Raw genomic sequence first — 21,421 nt, 5'->3', positions numbered from 1 at the left:
AAAAACCAGTAGCTGACAGTACACCCAAAAAAACGAGTAGCTGACATCACCCAACACAATTAAGAAACACACTAGAAAATAGAGAGACATCCATAAAATACTAAAATCCGATTAATAAGGTTTTTTATCTAATTAACATTAGCAAAAGCATTGTTACAATCAATAAATATATACTTGGAGAAATAGTAAAGGAAAAACGAAATAAAAGCTATAACACTAATATAACAACAGAGCATTTTCTTAATGAATAAAATCAGGAAGTAGGTTGTCAAATATCTCCCTATAAACAACGGTAATTATGTGATTTGACACTCTCATTGTTATCTATGATCAAGACCTTGAGACCTAAAGTATTATTTATTCTAGACTGCGCAATATATAACTGACTTATAGGGGTGAGCACGGGTAGCGGGTACTCAATTACTCGTCTAAATTTGAACCGAACCAATTAAATTGGTTTTGAAATCAACGGGTAATCAGATTTAATCCGAATCAAATCAATTATTTTTGTTAGTGATTGGTTCAGGTATCAGTTTTGGGGTGCGGAACCCAAACTAACCCACAAACTTGATCATATATTAATTAAATAAAAAAATAAAAAATATATATAGTTTTTTTATTAGACAATGATTATTCATTATTAATATATTTGGATTTTAATGAGTTTTGCTTTTAATGTATTTGGTGTTTAACATGTTTGGATTATTTCTATTCATGTTACATGTTTATTGTAATTGTTGAATTTTTAAGATAAAAATTTGGTTTTTATTTATGAATTTCAAAGTCATTGGGTACCCAATTACCTGAATCGAACCAATCTGTTCTTAATCGATTTGGTTTGGTTCGGGTACATATACAAAAAATACAAATCCAAACTAAACCGAACCAATTACATTTTGATCGGTTCAGTTCTAATTTTACCATAAACTCAAACCAAATCGACATGTGCTCACCCTTAACTGACTATGCATAAACATGGGTCTAAAAAGATAAACACTAACAGTTGATAATGTTTGTCCTTGTAATTTGTTTATCATCATGGCAAAACATAATACAACTGGAAATTGTCTCCTTGTAAATCTAATTGGCAATGTTTTATTATTAGGAACCATGTTCATTATTGGAATAAATACAACATGACCAATACTACGGCAAGTTAATATCACGCATTCAATAACATAATCACCAAGTCCCTTAACTTGCAATCTTGTTCCATTGCAGAAACCAATTAACTGGTCGATGTTACGGAAAAGCATGATTGAAACACCAATCATAAAAACTAATTTATGTTGTGGAATACTAAAACAATTCAGGGCATTCAATATCTCTGTGCTCATTGTGTATAATTCATATTCCATGATACTATTTTCATTAAAGATTGAGTCAGAACTTAGATAAATCTTTTCATTAAGAGGGAGTAATGACATAATATAATTGTTAACTTCCATCACAACATTAAGAGTAGATACTAAGATATTCCTATATTTAAAATAATCAACATTAGAAACGTTGAGCAATATATCAGGATAAACGAACAACACCAGATCTTGCAATGCATGTGACTTATTATTAAGAGTAAATTGTCTGGTAACCAAAGCAACGATTTAGCAAATATCTGTAACTCTCGATTGCAAGGGTTTAAAGTTCCTCCACATTGCCTCATGTTTTCCCTTAATTGTAAAACATGGCAAGAATGCCACAAATATGAAGAATTAACACATGCATCTATAACATCCTCCCGAGAACCATGTGGAATCACAGGTTGGCAGGAGTCACTGCCAAGAAAAATAACTTTGCCACCAAACAGAGCATCAGGCTTAAAGCCATGATTAAAATGAAGAACATCTCTCAAGCACTTGTCCAATGCTTCATAGCAAAATTTACTTAACATAAATGCCTCATCCCATATAATTAATTTTGCAGAAGAAATAAGACGTGCCAAAGGTGAACCTTGTTTTATAGTGCAGATTAAATATTGGTTAACACTTAGTGAAACTTTGAATCGTGAGTGAGCAGTTTGTCCATTGGGTAACAACAATGCCACAATACTGCTAGATACAACATTGAGAACAATCTGACCCTTCGCTCTAATTGAAGCGGATAACGAGTTCCAAAGAAAAGTCTTTCCAGTTCCATCATACCCATAAATAAAGAACAATCCACTCATATCATGACTAATTGCATTCAATATTGTGTCATACGCAGTCCTCTGGTCTTGATTAATTGGTTAACTAATCAATGGACATAGCTGGCAACTCATCTCTATTGAAATTGAGCTCATCAAAAACCAATGCGTCATAAGGGTCAATGTAATTCAAGCAATCGGGAAATGGCATATCGATAAATTCTGAGAGACCTACCATTGTTTTGCAACAAATTCTCAATTATGGTGAGAATTATCGCTTTCACTTCTTCATCCGGAAGCGGACCGCCTAAATCAAAAAAGAAAAAAAATGTTAATATCATAAAATTTTATAGCACACCGATAAAAAAATAAAAAACAAAAGCCCAAGCAGGTATGACTCATTTGAATTTAAAAATGATTGTAATTGAACCTTAAATCATCAATTACAATAAGAATTTAACTTACAAGTTCAATTAGAGGTGGCAATAGTACCCAAACCCACAGGCACCCGACCCGTAGCGTGGCGGGTGATTGAGCGGGGGCGGGGTCGGGTTCAGAGTAAACCCGCCCCGGAGTGCATATATATTATTTTAGGAATTAGAGTTCAGATCTCACCGCCACTCATTTCAGTTTCCAACCCTCAACCAAACTCACCTCTTCAGCTCTTCTCCAAGGACCACAGCCTCTGCTTAGTTGCACCAGTCAGTCGCCGTCACAACTCGTCCTGTTGCTGTAGCAGGTCGGCTTCATCACCGCCGCCGTCGCTCACCAACCCTCCTTATTCACCTCGTCACTGTCCCTTAACGAGCTCACGTCGGCGTCACTCCCACTTATCTCCTTACCATCACTATCTTCGTCAGCTCACCTCTGCAGTCTCTGGTCTCTGCTCACCTTGTTGTCCCTCTTTCCTCCCTCTTTGTCTCTCTGATAACTGGTAAGCACTCCTCTCTGACTTGCTTCTTTAGTTTTTTTAAAGTTAATTCTTATGATTTATTTTTTATGTTAAAATAGTTAAACTAGACTCATTAATATTATTTATGATTGTTGTTGATGGTTGATAATTTGATTTTGTGTTGCTGATGGTTGATTTTGTGATGTTAATTGTTGATGCTTTGATCTTTGATTTTTTGTTGTTGATGCTTTAATTTTGTGCATTCTGATTTTTTATTTTGTGTTGTTGGTGCTTTAATTTTGTGCATTCTAATTTTTTATTTTGTGCTGCAGATACCTTGATTTTGGCTTCATGTAATAATGGAAATGGAAAGTCAACAATAGTTGTGGTTAGAAAGCCTTTGTGCTTAGATGTTGATGGCCCTTTCAAATATGGAATCTACCAATGGGCAATTCTTCTTATTTCAAGCAATTCTCTGGCTGTCAAGATTCTGTATCCCATTTTTTGGGGTGTGATGACACTTAGGCGGGATACTATTTCAAGAACAAACAAATTCTTTAATTTTTGTGTGTGTGTTTGTGTTTGATTCATTATTCATCATGATTTTATTGTTGTTGCATGAGCACTTTTGGTAATGATCTTGAGCCAACAAGTAATTGGCTACAAGATATTTCTAGTATATGCATTGTGCTCACTACTTAGAGGATTTTTTTATGAGGTTAAGAATTGGTTGGTGGCAAGATTATTCAGATAAGAAAATATTTTACAGCAGCGTATGGTGGTGCTTTTATTAAATTATATCGAACATTAATAATTTATTATGATGTTGTTGAATAAATAAATGAAAGAATCATTAAGTCTTCTGTTAGTAAGTCCACCATACATTTTTTAAGTCTTGATTTACATTGAATTTGCTCAATTTCTATGGCTCTTATTTGTATTACACATCTCAGAAGTCGTAACACATGCATTTTCGAAAATTATCTTAGAAATTATTATGTTGATTTATAATCTAATGTAGTAGTTAGGTTGTTATATAATTAGTTTCTTATTATTATCTTGTATTATTCATGTACTGTGTCAGACTCTTAATCTCTTCCTTCAGTAGATACATTTATATTTCACAATACAAAAGATATTTCAATTATTAATATTTTTATAATCTCTGTATCAGATAATTTCATGACTAGTAATGCTAGAGAAGACACATAAAGCAACGATGTTGCTCCTACCGATAATGAAATTGAAGTTCAAAGTAATGCTAATCCAACTTCAAAAACTCCACAAGCAACGGATAATAATGCCTCAACCCTTGAAGAATCAACTCCGGTTGAAGGTGACAATAAGGCTAATGTTAAAAGTGCTTATTAGGAGTATTTTGATCGTTTAAAAGTTGAAGGTGAATGGAAGGCAAAATGCAAAATTTGTAAGAGTGTGCTTAATGCAAATCTGAAGAATGTACCAAGTCATTGAGGAACCATATGGACTGATATTGTAAGAGAATAAAAGTGGCAAACTCAAGGCAATCATCAATTGTTGAATCACTAGCAAAACAAGAACAAGTGCAAAAAGTAAATGAAGATGGCTTTGTGTTTGACCCTTCAAAGACAAGAAAGTATATTGCCGAAATAATTGTCCTGCATGAATATTCTTTGAGTTGTGTAGACCACCATGGACTGAGGCAAACGTTTGCATCAATGCAACCAACATTTAAAATGCCTAGTCGAAACACAGTCAGGAAAGACATCTTGAAGATGTTTGGGAATGAGAAGCTGAAGTCAACTCTTCAACTAGATGAAAATGATAGTAGAGTTGCAATAACTAGCGGCATGTGGACTTCCAATCGAGAAAAAAGATACATGGTTGTTACAGCTCACTATATCGATAGTTCGTGGAAGTTGCAAATGTGCCTATTGAGGTACTTCAAAAATTTCATAAACTTTTATACATTATGTTGTCTTTGTATGTTGAGTTTTGTTCATCTAAAGTGCATGCATGTTTGTTTTATTTTTCAACTTTTGTTGTTTCTTGTCCCTATACAAGTGAAGTTCTCACTCAAACATTGATGAAAATATTGTTAAAATGGAACGTTGATAGAAAACTATCTACTGTTACATCAGATAAATGTTCTACTAATGATGCTATGATAGATGAACTGTTGGGTCGTCTATATTCTTCATTCTTGATGTTGGGGGTAAACTGTTACAGATGTGTTGTTGTGCTCATATATTGAATTTGAGTGTGAAGGATGGTTTAAGTATAGTTAAGGAAAGTATTGAAAAGATTCGTATTAGTGTATTGTATTGGAATGCAATGCTGAAAAGGAACGAAACTTTTGTGAGATGGTATGCTCAAACAACAATTCCATTTACTATGAAATTAGTTCTTGATTGCCCGACTAGGTGAAACTCAACTTATTTGATGTTAGAAGCTGCTTTGTTGTATAGAGTTGTCTTTCCTAGGTTAAGGCAGAAAGAACTCCAATATAAAACTGTGTCAAGTAATGAGGAGTGGGAACTTATCAAGGAAATATGTGATAGATTGAAATTATTTTATGATGTTACTCAACTGTTTTCTGGTTCTAAATTTTTTACTGTCAATCTTTACTTTACTCTAGTTTGTAAGATAAGAGTCTCATTAGATGAATGACAACTTTCTAGTAATCCTTTAATTGCTAATATGGCATCTAGCATGAAGAAGAAATTTGAGAAGTATTAGGATGAGATTCATGGCATTATGGGTATTGCTGTTGTTTTAGATCCTAGGTACAAGATGAGATTCATGGTATTAATGTGACAACTATACTTCAGAAGCAATGACATATTTGTAAGGAACAATGTATTGATTGTTGACATGTACATTTCTTTTAATCATTGTACGACCATTATCCTAACGTTTATACTTCGGAAAACCTGCATCACCTATCAAAGTTCTCTCACGAAAGGACATGGGATAAAATTTTGAACACTTTTCATTGACCATGCACAGGCTATTCACATTTAACAAACCACATGGACCATGAATCATGAACCTTTGAACTAAGTTGTAAAGCTTAAGCTGCATTTGTTTATTAGGTATCTCTGCTAAAATGTGTTGTTCGATATCATCAGAATGTCTAGGCTTGTCACTTTGCTGAAGGGATAACAATATGTGGCAATGTGGAAGGCCACGCTTTTGAAACTCAACCGTATAAACAACTATATAGGACAAAAACCAAAATGACAAAATAAGCATATAACCAACATATAGTTTGATAGGGACGAAGCTATATATTAGAAATTAGAAAAATATAATACATATGCTTACTTGCTTTTGACTTTCCAAATATAGATCCATTCCTCGAGTCTTTCAGTAATTCATCCAACTTTATTTTAAACACCCTACAAATGATGTCTAGACTGTCATTTGAGCTATAGCTTTAATGAATTTCTAAATGCACAATCTTTGATCTCCTTCCATTAAGAATTATATGTAACGGTAATAAAATAGCTGGAGACCCAGCATACCACATATAGCAAATATATTTTTGCAATTGTAATATAAGTACCGTGGACCACCAACAAATGACGATGGCAGAATAATTTGTCTACCAGTTTTTGCAGCAATTGTTTCACCTTGGATTAAGCACTCAAGCAACCCTTGTAGTTGAGGGGACCTAAACTTTTTTTTTTATGGTATCTATGGTACTGTAACCGCTCAACCTCCACCATTGTATAGCTATCAACTAAGAATTGCTGAAACAAACGTCCAGATTTTAGCATGATATGTGACTCATGTGGTCTCATTTGAAGCCTAAAGGAAAAAATTCTCTCATACTTATTGTTTCTCTTTTATAAAGATTCTGGTTTGCTCTCTAGTCAGATATCAAAATGACGTTTCTAAAACCATCTTCCCCATATAGAAATAACAAAGGATATTGCAGAGCTAGGTACTAAGGGTGATTAACATCAATTCATTTCAAATATTTTGAATGTATCTCAATAATCACATCTCTAATAAGATCATTAGAATCAATATCACCCACAATAAGAGCTACAACGTCAGACGTAGTAGGAAAATATATCTTCTACCATCAATATCTCTCTTTTTAATCAAACGGAGCCATGGAGGTGTGGTTTGATCTTTAGCAAATCTCTCCATAGTATTCCAAAATGTTTTAGCAAGAGAGTTATTTGAATCAATCATGTCTGTTATATTAGCTACCATTTGTCGCTCAATTGAATTATTCTTAGTATTATGCCTACACAGATGTATATACCAAAAATGAAAAATCAAATAAGAAAATCATAATAAGTTAACAACTTTCAATATTAATAGAATGATAATTGCTATAGAAAAAAACAACTAACCCAATTGCATCAAGCCTGTCTTGTACTTCATTTTTAGTATCGTAAATATATAGCTGTGCAAACTTTGGCTTGTTAGATTATTCTGGTATCAAGCAACCAATTGAATGATAATTTTGACCACTAATTACAAACATTGGAGGAGCGACCCCTTTATTAATTGTGTATTGTATTTGCCTAGCCATGGATGTAAATGAAAACATACCATTAAAGGACCTAATATGTTTTGGATAATACTTCGCTTGATCGTCATTACCATTCAACAACGAAATTAACAGCGGAGGTGGCATCGGCAAAAATTCCATGTAGCACTTGCTAAACAATGGATGTTATTGACTCCTCTTTTCACAAGCCATTCCTGAATCCACATTTCAGCTCCACAATAAAAACAATTGTGCTCAAGACTCCCAATTGACCAAATATCTATATCACAACACATAGAACCAGACAAAGAACTTCACACGATGAAATATACGTATATATTACAAAATCAAAGAATAAAAATAATTATCTAATATAGCATAATACTGGTTCAATATCTAACGCTTCAGGGAGATTTACTTCAACAACATTAGGATCGAGAACATGAGAGTGAACTAGAAACGGTAAAGATAATTGGAAACTACAACTGCAAATTTCATTAAAATAAAGCCTGACTTGTCCACATTCCAATAATAGTTTATGAATGAGAAACAATTCATATGAAAATAAAAGAAAATAAGTTGACAACACATTAAAATCAGGAACAAATGGTGTCTTAAGTTGATAAAGTGATATCTTAATTATAGGGGAGTTCTACTAGAGTATTAAAGTATTGGAAGAAAACTCTACAAATCCAATTAAAACAATGATAAGAAAATAAATCAAACACAATTTACAAAAAATATAAACCAAAAATATAAAGAAAGAGAGTATCTTCAAAAGATAAGACAAAAATTTCCAATTGAAAAGTAGATGGAATTAAAAAGTCTTCTTCTTTATTATAATTGTAATTATTCTTTTCTTCTATCACTTATAAAAGTTTCATATATATTTGAAATCTTTTGTGGTTTACATTGTAACAATAAATTTATGTAAATTTGTTAAAATAAATTAACTGTACAACTTAGGTTTTGTAAAATATGTTAACAATATATTTTTAACATAAAATATATTATTTGTACTCATTATACTATGTGTATCGAACCAATAATAATATTTTTGTAAGTATAACATAATATGTCTCTTTTAAAGAGAATGGATATTCTCAATTCTTTTTTTTTTGTAAAGTGTAATTTTTTATCATACACTCTTTAAGTGGAACAAAAAAAAATATAAAAGCAAATATTAAATGGTAAGAGATCACATTTTAAAAAAAAAAATTGAGAGAAAAAAATTTGAAAAGAGCCACTTCTTTTTTTAAGTGGAAAAAGTATCATTTTTGTTCCCAACATTTGGGGTAAGCTTCAAAGTTGTCCCTAACATTTGAATCGTCATATTTAAGTCTCTAACGTTTCAAAATTGACTCAATATTGTCCTGCTATTAGGAATCTATTAACGGAATTGACGGCGGGACAAAATTGAGACGATTTTGAAATGTTTGGGACTTAAATAGAACGAACACGTTGAGAACAAAAATGATACATAGAAATAAATTTTAATTTTATCTTTCAATAATATCAATTTTTACGGTACATAGTTATTCAGTTATTTTTTAATCATATATAAGTAAATTACACTTAATCACATTAATTTTACTCTAATTAAATTTATTTTTTTATAATTTTACTCTTAAAATTTTTTACTCATCATAAAATGTTTATAGAATAACTAGTACATAAACTTGTGGAAAAAAATGATACATATACAATAAAGTAATGTGATTCTAGTCATTTTACAAACATTTCATAATTGGTAAAAATCTTTAAGAATAAAATTAAAAAAATAAATTTATTTAGAATCAAAGTAATGTGATTAAGTGTAATTTACATAAATGTGATTAAAAAATAATTGAATAACTATGTACCATAAAAAATTGATATTAGTGAAGAATAAAATCAAAATTTATTTCTATGTATCGTTTTTGTCCTCCAAATTTTTTGTCCTATTTAAGTCCCTAAAGGTTTAAAATCGTTTCAATTTTGTCCCGCCGTCAATTTAATTAACAGATTCATAACGGCAGGACAACATTGAGTCAATTTTGAAAAGTTAGGAACTTAAATAGGACGATTCAAATGTTAGGGACAACTTTGAGACTTACCCCAAACGTTGGGGACAAAAACAATACTTTACTCTTTTTTAAGTGCATGCATGAGAAGTTTAATTTGGATGCCATTCTCTGTTTGATCTTTGTCTATCATCATATGAAAGTTATATTCTTTTACGTTAACTCATATATCTATGACATACCCAAAATAAAAACTAAAATAAAAAAATCATACTAAGTTAGACCTTTATTCTTATGTACACCCCTTATTAATCTACAAATAATCACTATATTATTTATTTTTCTATTAAATATGTCTAAATGTTGGACAAAAAAAGGACAAACCTAGTTTTCTACCATTTTAGCACCAAAACTTGATCTAACTAGATGTGAATGAAGACATCATGTCAACATAATTTTTTTTCCATTATGCAAAGTTGAAACTGAAACACATGCTAGCTAAGATTCACTTTTCTCTGATAGCTCAACATCCATTACCAAGTCCTTCATTTGCAATGTATCACCAGCTGAAGTTGCAGATAGTGTTTGCAACTTGAGAAAGAACTACATTCGGTCTAACGAATGTGAAAGGAAATCACTCAAACCTTTTTAATCAAAATAAAAAGAGAAGTAACAGTGATTGACAAAAAAATGTTTAAATGACTTCAAAGCAAGCAAGATCCATATCCTCTGCATACTCAATAACTAAAAGACTTAAAAATGGAAAGTTCTATAATATTGATTGTGATTGTCAGCATGGTATGAAGACAAAGCGTGTCATCATGAGAGTGCTACAAGTGGAGGGTGGTAGGTGGCTAGGTGGTCAAAGTTCTGCGTTGACCATACATGCGCGAGTTAGTTTTCTATTTTCTGTTTCGATGGGGATTGTTAATTAGATGTTAATGACGTTGTTAAGGTTGGCAGCTGAGTGGGTCGGAATGTGATAACCTTGGGCGATGGGTCAGATTCGATGATGGGCCAATAATTTTGCAGTGGATTAAAAAAAATTAAAATTAAAATTACCTCAAAAAGGCTATAGTGAAATCATAAAATTGAAAAAAAAACTTAAAATTATTTATTAACATATTGTTTGGAAGTTTTATTTTCACACAACCACCCCCACTTTAAATGAAGGCGTTTGCGGGCCAGAATAGAAGGATATCAAAACCCTTTCTATTTTGTTCAAGCGATCGGAAACCATGCTAATTAGAACAAGAAGTTGAATTTCAGTAGTGGTTCTGAGCTGGTGTGACAATCTAATTCGAAGGTTGTATTTTTTAATTTAACCTGTAACCTTACAAAGGAATATGTAGAATGGAATTATTGTTGGTTCAGCTTTGGAGAAAATTTTATACTATATGCTTTACTAGTTTCTTTGTTGTAAATGACTATTTGGGCGTTTTAGCATTTGAGACGGGAGGAGTATCCAAAGGAAAAACAGTGGGGTGGTAATACCCACTGATACTGGATAGTTTGGGCGACTGTATCTGAGATGGGTTATAATGTAGATGCTGTGAAGGTGTGAATGGTGGTGTTTAATTCAAACAAATTTATCATTTGTATAAGTACATTAAAATATGTATGGGTTGGATTGAGGTTTATCCAAAAATGCTTGGTTCAATAATACATGTTTGATGTTTGATAGTTTAAATGAAATAAGCCCTGTCTTTCAATATTGATTTAAAAAAATATTGGATAACTAGCATTCTTCATACTTTTTACCTTTAAATTGCTTCAACTTATAATAAAAAAATGAACATACCCTCTTTTTTTGTCGTTGATCTATTCTGAACAGTGCTTATTTTTGAATTATTCTTGACAATTCTTTGCACACCAAGTCTACAAGTGCAATTAATAAAAAAAGGAAAAAAACTTAAATAATTAAAAAAATAGACAACTGAAGAAGCAAATAGCAACATGATATTATACAATGAATTATAGACATATTTGAAAATAAATATGTTAATAAATACAATAATTGAAGTATAACATGTACAAAATTAACAATAATTAAAAAAAACTGTAAATTCTAACATTTTCATATTCTCATGCATCCCATTATCTTCTATACCAGAAGCAACATCATCCAATGCATCAAAGTAGTTTAACCCTAACTTATCATGGATAACTTTTAACAAAGATATCCCAATAATATCTTTAACATAGTGAGATTCATAAAAATCCATATAGATTGGATTATTTCGCTTATCCACAGGAGCCATAAAAAATATTCCACTTGTGACATACATTAAACAAATCCTCACCATGCTTTTGAAGTTGTAGAAAGCAAGTAATTTCTCTACCTCATGTGAAGGTATCCAGATTTTTTTTCCTCGAGTTTTTATTTTAAACTTAATACAATTGTCATAGAGATCAATTAGGACAATTTCATGTTTCAACTCAGCACCATATCTAGCAATTATTCTATCTATAACCAACACATCATCCTGAAAAAAAAAACACTTATCACTTACATTTAATTTATTATGATAGATTTTGTTAATTCGGTTACATGTAATTTATTTGTTTTTTACATCGTTACTAAAAAAAACACAAAATATATATTAATTTAAATGTGTACTTGTCATTTGCATGCATCAAATATAATTCTTGATTCTTTATCAATTGGCTAATATTGTCTTGTGCCAAAGAACGCATAAATCAACTCCATTCAGAATGTTTACAACAGATAACAAAAAATCATTAATAGATGAAACAAATAATACAATATCTACCTTTTACGATCACTTCTACATGCAACAAAACTCATGGTGGAAGAATAGTGTTTAAAAAACTTCTTTGGTTTATTTGCAAACAAACAAAAAGAAAGGAACAATAGTAACTTTTTATTAATGTAACTTTTTTATAACAAAAAATGTGATAATAATAGTAACAACATAAATGAGTTATTTCAAAAAACAGCATTCCACCTTGTCACAAAGCATATTTGGATTCCGCATATTCAGACTCGAAAAATCAACTTATCAACTCAATCTTTTCAAAATTTAAAACTTCACTTAATCAAATTAATGAAAGGAAAGTTACCAACAGAGAAAAGACATACAAAAAAAGAAACAGCAAATAAAAGATTGTGTGTTAGGAGTACAATGATCAAAGCAAAACTTCACCTTGTTCGATTTTCTGACAATTTAGAATTAAAGATGCTCAAGTTCGTTGGTAACAGCACAAAGTTTGTAGTCTCAATCCGTCAACAACCCAAGAAAAGGGCTGTCCGCGAAGAAGTTGCCCGGGACGTTACTATCAGACGAGTCGCGGGTGATAGCATGCACTGTAGTTGACGACGCCTTCGTATGTGGTAGAAGGTTATGCAGTTTGACTGTGAAAAAGTTGGGTATGGTTTCTTGGTTAAGTGAGATGAGACGTCAGAGAGAGATGATGAAGGGTCACTAGGTTCACTTTTGTTTCCTTTTTCTTTTTTGAAGGGGTGGGGGAGTTTGTGACTTTTGGTTTTTCTATATTTGCCTTTTGATTATATTTTAAAAGATAAGAACAAAAATATAGGGGAAGTGATGGGTTCTAATCTTGTTAGAGATGGAAATAAATTAGTAAAATATAAAAATTATTAAGATATTATTTTTTTATATGTGCCTAATGAATAATTTTTATAATATAACAAAAAATGTAAACTTGATTAAGGAAATAATTTTTTATATTTATTCTTTAATAGATCTTCTAATTTATCAACGAACTAAAAAAAAATTAAATATATGAATTAATTTTCACTTACAAAGCGATTTTTTAATTTTTATTTCATTAAGAAAATATTTAATATAGGGATTAATTTTTTATATTTAATTTTTAATAGATCTTCTAATAATTATAATGGATAAAAAGTGCTTTAAATATATGAATTATTTTTCACTTACCAAATAAAATTTTACATTTTATTAAGTTAAAATTATATTTGAAAAGTTAAAATTCCCTTTTTTTGAAAGGTTATTTTATCAAACTGCAATTCAATTTTTCAACTATTTCTAAAAAATCTGCGAAAAAACTATCTACAAATCATAGGATTTATTATTTTTAAATAATAAATACAGAAGTGTATATATTAAAATTCGTTAAATATTCGAAGAAACAGACTGAAATTAATGATTACCTAAAAAAGGTTTAAACCTTTTTTCCAATAATAATAACTAAAAATTTTACCACTTTTTTTTATCTTGTATTGAATGTTAATTATGGATATCACTATTTTCTTTATATCTTGATTATCTTCCAAAACCGTACAACTATTAACCATGAATGCGAAATTAATAATAATAAATATCATAATAATAACAATGTCACATATTACCCATATTAAATTGGATATATTTTATTTTTAGATTATATGATAGTGTATTATATTATTTGAAATTGAATTTAAAATAGTAGTTCATCAAAAAATTAATTTTCTACTTTCTCATAAAGATACTATATCGACAATATTTTAATATTTCTAGTATTTTAATAGTATAATTATTATTTTCCATTGTAATACTATTATTATTATTGTTGTTGTTGTTTTAGTACTACCAGTATGAAAAATTTTTTTTTACAGATAATTATAATTATATATATAATATTTTTCATTGTATAAGAATACATACACTATATTAATAATAAAAAATAACAAACATATCATCTTTTTTATGCAACCGTTGAACACCTCAGTATTGTTGTTTGTGATGTTATCGCTCTTCGGCCACTTGCTAAAATGTGATCGGCTCTATTGAGAAAGTTTAATTCGCTTAAGATATTCACATGCGTGAGGGTTCATCCTTTTAACTCTATCCATGGCAACATCGAATTCCTCGGGAGTCATGGCTTTTGCATAGCTGAACAATGTTCCTTTGAAGTCAAGACCATTTCATTTCTTAGCAAAATTCTGTCATATATGTCTAGAACAAAATCTATGATGTGATCCTTGCATAACTTCCTGTAGAACAGGAATAAGACCCTACAATATCTAACACAACTTAAATATGTTACAACTATACATTATAATACCAACATACAATACAATCATATAAATATGTTACAGCTATACAACACCAAAAAACCATACAATCTTATAAAGCATATAAATATCTTATTATTATTCATCACCAAATTTCAGATCAAGCATATAACGCATATAAATATGTTACAGTTTATCAAGTCTTGTACCATTTCAATAAGCTTACTTATTTACACTTTTCTTGAGATTATCAAATTTCAGTTATTTTTTTTTTGTATTTTTCAAGTTATGAAATTATCAATTCTGCCATTAGTGCACTCTCAGTTGAATGGTGATTGATGGCATATCCTTATTGGATTAAATGTTGTCCCAGGAAATTATGTGCAAATATTAGAAGAAATTTGTTATTTCCAATTAATCATGTTAATGGGGAAATGATGGCATAAAAGTCAATTATAAAATTAGATAATTACACCGTGTATGTATACATGATTATCAAAGAATGTCTGATGCTAAATAGGTAATAACGTTTATAATTATGTGTAGTTTTCTGATAAATAAAAAGCACTTCATGATAATCATGTTAATGCCAAAGAGGCGAATCACATTTATAAAACGCAATGCCTTTAAGAGCTAGAAAATTATTAATTCATTCTAAATTTATTGAAATGGGATAATCACTCACAACAGTTAATAAATGCACATGTTACCTTTTCACTACAAGAAAAATACCCATTCAGCCACACTTTTTTTAAGCTACATTTGAAAAGCGTAGCCTATTCATAGAATAGGCTACGCTTTTCTCCGTGTTGCCTTTTTATAAGAGAAAATGATACACAAATGCGGCATCATTTAAAAAGCGTAGTCTTAGGTATTATAGAAATCACTTATAAAGCGTAGCCGTAGGTTGATATCTATAGCTTCACTTTTCGTATCAAAGGAGACGCTTTTAAAGGGTAGCCTATTTTTTAAGTTTTGGGTGCACTTAAAAAGCGATGCCTAATGTATCTAGAGTAAAAAATTTGACACTTACTGAAATTTTTTCCTCTTTCCTGAAAGCAAACTCATCACACTTAGTAAAATTTTTGTGATTCAATTCCCTCCAAATGTCACTCAATCACCCTCGTCCTCTTTCGTAAACCCTCAGTCTCACTTTTTCCTGAAAGCTCACTCATCACCTTCATCACCTTCATCGCGAAGTAGAAGCCCTCGCCATCGTTGCCCTACAAGAAGAAACCCTGTAACTCTCGCCAATAACCGTCGTCGCCTCCCACTCCCCACTCACCCCCACTCCCCACTACTGACCGACACTCCTCTTCGCCATCGCTTGCACTGATCGTCGTTGTGCCACCCTCACCATCGTCGCTGAGCCGCTCTCACCATCATCGCTGCGCCGCTCTCGCCATCGTCATCTCCGTGCTTCTCATCTTCGCTGTGCTCACATCATTGAATAGGTATGTATTGATTTCTATTTGCTTCTGAAATTGATCAGAGGCTTAGGGTTCCTATTTTAGGGGTTTTAATTTGGGGGTTTTAATCTGTGAAATATGGGTTTGTGAACTGTAATTTGATAACATGCATGCTATTGTTGATGAAGATTTGTGGTATTTTAGGGTTTGTTTCTGAGACTGAATCCAAATGCAGCGTTAATAAGTTTTTGTTTCTGTGATTTCTCAATGAATAAGTTGGCTTCTCCTTCTCTGATTTTAGCTTCCGTTTCTGTTTTCTCAATGAATAAGTTGGCAGCAACTCACCAATGAATTGTATCATATTGCTTTCCTGGTGGGTGCCGACTCTGAACAAAATTTTCAAGTTTAAATGTAACAATAGCAAATAGATCACTTTGCTCTGCATGCGACATATCTTTCAAAATTCGTTTTGCATCTTCATTTGATGAAACAGTAGCACTGTTCTCTGAATTATCTGCATGGTCCTTGTCTTTTGAATTATCTGCATGATCCTTGTCCTCAAGTTTGGAAGGCTTTGCACGCTTATTTCCAGTAGATTTCAATCTAACAGCTTTTCTCAGATTCCAATATGCATGACAATCATTTTAGATGCATCACAATCATTAGTATTAGGGTAGTTGTTTTGGATTATTTATGTTAAACTATTTTGACATATATTATGTATTAAATATAAATACTTAACTCAACAGTAATGTGGAATTTTCTTATTAGGCACATATAGTGGAAATGTGGAACATTATTGTTAGAAAATATATATGGACAAACATAAAGTTTTTTGTTGCTAACTAAGCAATAAGAATGGTTTTTGTTTTGCCCTAATACAAATGAACTTGGTGCTTGTAATGGATTAGTTATACTTTGGGTTTTGTAAAAAGGATTAGGATGAAGTATTGAAGTTACCTCCTTCTCTCTTTATATGTGACTATATGTTAATCAATTATTGTCAGGATTCTGAGGAGTGCTTTTATTTATTCTTTTTGCTTGTTTTGGCTAAAGTCTTTCTGACTCAAGAGCTGTAATCTTGTAGAACTTGATAGGAAGGAATTTGATTCAAGAGCTGTAATCTTGCATGTTTCTAAATTCTAAGTGGTCGGTTCAATCCCCTATTGCAGCTCTTTTCCATTTCTTGAAGATAAGTATTGTTCATAAGTATAGCAATGGTCGTACTAATCAGGTGAGTTGCAGAAGGATCTAAATGTGGGTGTAGATGGTGAACTAGTGAACTAGTGAAGTCAAAGTTTATCAAGTGATTGCCCTAATATTGAATATTGAATGGCAGGGTCAACAAGATTTCACGTTCAGAAATCAGAGGAGGAATGGAGGGCCATTCTCTGTCTGTCTCTGTCTGTCTCCCTCATGAATTCACAGACAGTAGAGAGAGGGCAAGGAACAGAGGAATAGCCAAAGTACCAGGGAGCAAAAACAGGAGTGTTCTTCAAGTTTTTGGCTCTTCATCAACCATAGCACCAAGAGAAAGAGAATGATGGCCAAGGAGGGAGCTGACTGAAGCTTAAGAGGGAGCTGCGTTCCACTCACCCAACTGTTCTTCGAGTTTCTTTGCTAGGTGAGGATAGCGACTTCATCTTTTTTCTTTTCTCCTCTAATTCAAAATTCTGATAATTCTCTTGCTCCATTTTTTCAGTTTATTCAATTTCTGTTAACACAACTACCACCACAAGCAAAGAGAGGTGAGTGATTTTCTCTCCTTTGTGTTTAATTTGGTCGAATGGCCTTGTGATATGTAACCAAAATTCTGGTTCTTGGAACGGTTAAGGTTTGGGCTCAAGAGAAAAACAGGGACAAGTCTTGTGTATTTGATCAACAAAGAGGTAAGGGTTAGAATAGTTAGATATTGATTTTAGTTGTATTTGATGATTAAATGGCAGAAACCTTTCCATTGAGTATGCTTATTGACCAGTCAGCTGCTTGATTCTTGGATCTGTATGTGAATGATTGTTGCTTTCTTAATCAGCACAGTTTACTTTGTAGTGGTAAATGGTAATGTTCTAATAAACAAAAATCAAGTACTAATGGGGACTATTATTCATTTGTCTAGAGTAGTTTACTGATTTCATGTTAATTATTTTTGTTTCATGTGGATTATATATGCTGCAGTATTTTCGTGGCTCATTGCAATTTGTCAACTATTGTAATAACCAATTAGATTGGAAGATGGCGCATCATTAGAATTCCTAGGTTTAAATAAAGGAAGGCATTCAGTTACACAATGAGAAATTACATACTAAATGTGGTGTCCCTTGATGATCCGTTTTAGTCGTTTCAGGATACTTTCTTAAGCTAATTCATTCTAAATGTGGTGGTTAGAGTAGTCTTTTTAACATGGTATTTTTAAATTCAATATTCTAACTTAAAAAAACTGCTCTGCTTCATTAGTGCTTCTGATCACTCTTGCTGGTTTCATTAGTGAATTTAGTTTATTATGCATATTATTTTTTATTATAAGGCATATTATTAGTGCTTTTGATTACTCTTGCTTATTTAATTTTTATTAGTGCTTCTGATCACTTTTGATTCCGAAGGATATGTGTGTGTGTGTGTGGCTTTTGATTTTAGGCAAGGTTGGAGTTCCCTGACAATTGTTTGTAACAAAAAATCCATCTACTATCCCTTATGAAATCACTAAGGCTGGGATGAAGTTACCATTAGGTACCTATCTTTATTTTCTCATTGAGGTCTGTACTTTCTTTTGATTAGGGTGATGATTATTTAGAACGTGATATGTTTTATTAACTGAGATATATGTAGCATTTCAGAAACAAGCCAATCAACCAGGGTAAACAGAATCTATACATAGACATTTTTTTATTGCTGTTATGCTCCCATATAATTCTCATATAGTTTTTTTTATTATGGTTATGAAATCTGGGTTCTGATTTTCTGGTCTTCTGAAGGATATGTGTGTGTGTGTGGCTTTTTTCCCTTTTTTCTGAATTACTTAAAATGCACAAGTGTTAGCTTGGATCTGTCTTTTGGTTGGTCATCCTAATAAATGGGGTTGCTTGGTGGTTTAGTATTGAGGGTTGTTCTACCTGCTCTGTTTAACTGTTTTGAGGGTATAGTTTATAATATTAGGAGTATGTACGGTCTATTCCAAAGAAATTTTCTTATTATGATTTTGCCCATGAAATTTTCTAACTCCAGTTTCTTTTCACTGGTTTAGGTGGATACCTTTTTGGATTATGATAATTTATCAAAGGGAATTGTCTTTACTACAGATCGGCCATATCAACCAGGTGAGCAGGTAAACATAGATTGAAAGATTAGAATTTGTTATCTAGGATAAAGTTAGCACAAAGCAAACAAGTTCCATTTTTGAACTGTGGAACACTAATGAAAAATAACTAAATGTACTACCATTTTTTTTAAGTAAATTCGTTATTTTTTAGAATTTTATTTATTTACTGATATAGCTTCTGTTTTCATAATGGCCATAAGCACATACCCTTTCGTTTCTTACTCTCTCTTGATGACTTTATATTATCTGATATGCCTTTAAGATATCATTCCGATGAATACTTTTAACTTTAATTGTTACCAACTTATTTTGTTCTATTTTTGGTCAGATCTCAATGTTTTCCAATACAGATTACTGGTTGGCCATTGAACTTAATGGCTTATGCTTATTTAGCTGTTAGTCCTCCAAGCATGATAGCGCGATCTGAAGAGGTATGAACTAAACTAACTTTTCTGATATTGTTGTTGTAGAACTCAACTAGTGATTCTTTTGACAGATGGCTGCAGCAGCATCAAATAAAAGTACCGCCAAGAAAGATTCGAGATATCCTGAAATAGAGGAGCAAGCATTGTGCGAATCCAGTATATCAAAATACAACAATAATTTGTAATCCTCTTTATATTCATTGATACATGGAAAGTAGTAGTTTAGACATGTTTCATTTTTTTTTACTCTATTGTTGAGTGATTGTTCAATTGGATAGTTGGATCCATTGTTTTATATACTAATATATTGTAACATTACAGTGCTTGTGAATCTTTAGAATGTATTTGCTGTCTTTTGCTAGAATAATTTTTAGTTTAATATAATTGTGTATTTATTTTTATTTTATAATATTTAATTTATTTAATTAAAAATACATAATTATATATATAATCATATTATTAAATATTATGTTGTACAAAAAATTATTAGAATTATATATATATATATATATATATATATATATATATATATATATATATATATAGAAAATAAAAAAAAACAATGAGGGACCTAAGGCTACACTTATATAGAGTAGCTATAGTATACAAAAAAAAGAGGGACCTAAGGCTACGCTTATAAAAAGTAGCTATGGTATACAATATGGCTACGCTTTATAAGTGATGCAGTAGTGTTAAAAAGCGTAGCCTATTCTAGAAAAATGAAAGTTAAAAAGCGTAGCCTTTGGTCCTGGACAGCATCACTTGAAAAGCGTAGCCTATTCTCAAAAGTCAAAAGTGTAGCCCTTAGTGCAGAAAAGCGTAGCCTTTGAGAATAGGCAATGGCCGAATAGGAATCACTCCAAAAAGCGTAGCCGTAGCCCAAAAAGCGTTGCTGTAGCCTAAGGCATCATTTTTTTTTTTACTTTTGGCTACACTTTTCAAGTGTACCTGAATGGGTATTTTTCTTGTAGTGTTTGTTGATCACTCATAAAACTAAATTCATATGACATACCATCACCAAGATCCTCTTATAACAGCTGAAGAAACCATTTCCAACTGTCTTTTGTTTCTATAGTAACAATTGCATACGCTATCAGGTAGACGTGGTTATTAGCATCTTGCCCGATTGCCGTCAACAGCTACCCCCCGGTAATATCCTTTAAGAAACGTCCCATCCAAGCAGATAAACGGTCAACATCCACCCAAGAAATCCTTCTTGCAAGCATGAAGACAAATATATATTCTCTTAAAAAGGTTGTCTGAATCAGGCATCGGCGTTGTCTCAATAATGACAGTTGAATCAGGATTACACCTTAAAATCTCATCTTCGTAGTCTCAAAGCAATGAATATTGTGCCTTCTCTGAACCCTCAACTCTCTCCCTAGCTTTGACTATACACCGGTAGATCTTTCTCTCATTTACATTTACATCATACTCTTATCTGAAGAATTGTGCAGCCTCTTTCACCGTCAACATTGGATGAGTTCTCATCTTCTCCTCTAATTCATCAACTACCCACTTTCCATAAGCTGATTTGCACTTGTTATCTTTTGCACAAGTGTGTTGATCAACAAAGGTCTTCACTTGATAGCTTAGAAGATGAGTTCTTCATGCACAATAAAGCTGCCATGGGCAATTCTCGTCGTAACATATGTCTTTTGATCGCTTTGGATCAACTCTAGGGAAGAAAATGCTCCGACCAACGGCAATGTTGTACTTTATTATTGCTTTCTTGAATAATGCAATGCTTTCAAACTACA

General features: G+C 31.8%; 1 protein-coding gene and 1 long non-coding RNA gene across 2 annotated transcripts; one reads left to right on the top strand and one right to left on the bottom strand.

The window, feature by feature from the left end:
- Positions 1–917: 917 nt before the first annotated feature.
- On the bottom strand, positions 918–2,167 carry LOC130980525 (uncharacterized). The gene is made up of 2 exons (XM_057904194.1): positions 1,659–2,167; positions 918–1,584 (listed from the first exon to the last, which is right to left on the bottom strand). The coding sequence occupies exons 1-2, from the start codon at positions 2,165–2,167 to the stop codon at positions 918–920; spliced, it is 1,176 nt and encodes a 391-aa protein (XP_057760177.1).
- Positions 2,168–17,098: 14,931 nt separating this feature from the next.
- Positions 17,099–19,257, top strand: LOC130982853 (uncharacterized). Its single transcript, XR_009087205.1, has 5 exons — positions 17,099–17,544; positions 17,623–17,668; positions 17,755–17,809; positions 18,555–18,647; positions 19,162–19,257. It is a non-coding gene; the product is annotated as an uncharacterized LOC130982853 (long non-coding RNA).
- The last annotated feature ends 2,164 nt before the right edge of the window (positions 19,258–21,421 follow it).

Source organism: Arachis stenosperma, chromosome 5, assembly GCF_014773155.1.
Source record: "Arachis stenosperma cultivar V10309 chromosome 5, arast.V10309.gnm1.PFL2, whole genome shotgun sequence".
NCBI classification, from domain to species: domain Eukaryota; kingdom Viridiplantae; phylum Streptophyta; class Magnoliopsida; order Fabales; family Fabaceae; genus Arachis; species Arachis stenosperma.
Note: the sequence above shows the minus strand (reverse complement) of the source record. Positions and strands in the feature narration are given on the sequence as shown.

Excerpts from the sequence above, each read along its gene's own strand:
- LOC130980525 (XM_057904194.1), bottom strand. The coding sequence starts at position 2,167 with ATGAGTGGATTGTTCTTTATTTATGGGTATGATGGAACTGGAAAGACT. Across the intron at positions 1,585-1,658 it reads CAATTAAGGGAAAACATGAG|ACAATTTACTCTTAATAATA; the intron begins GCAATGTGGAGG and ends TTTGGTTACCAG.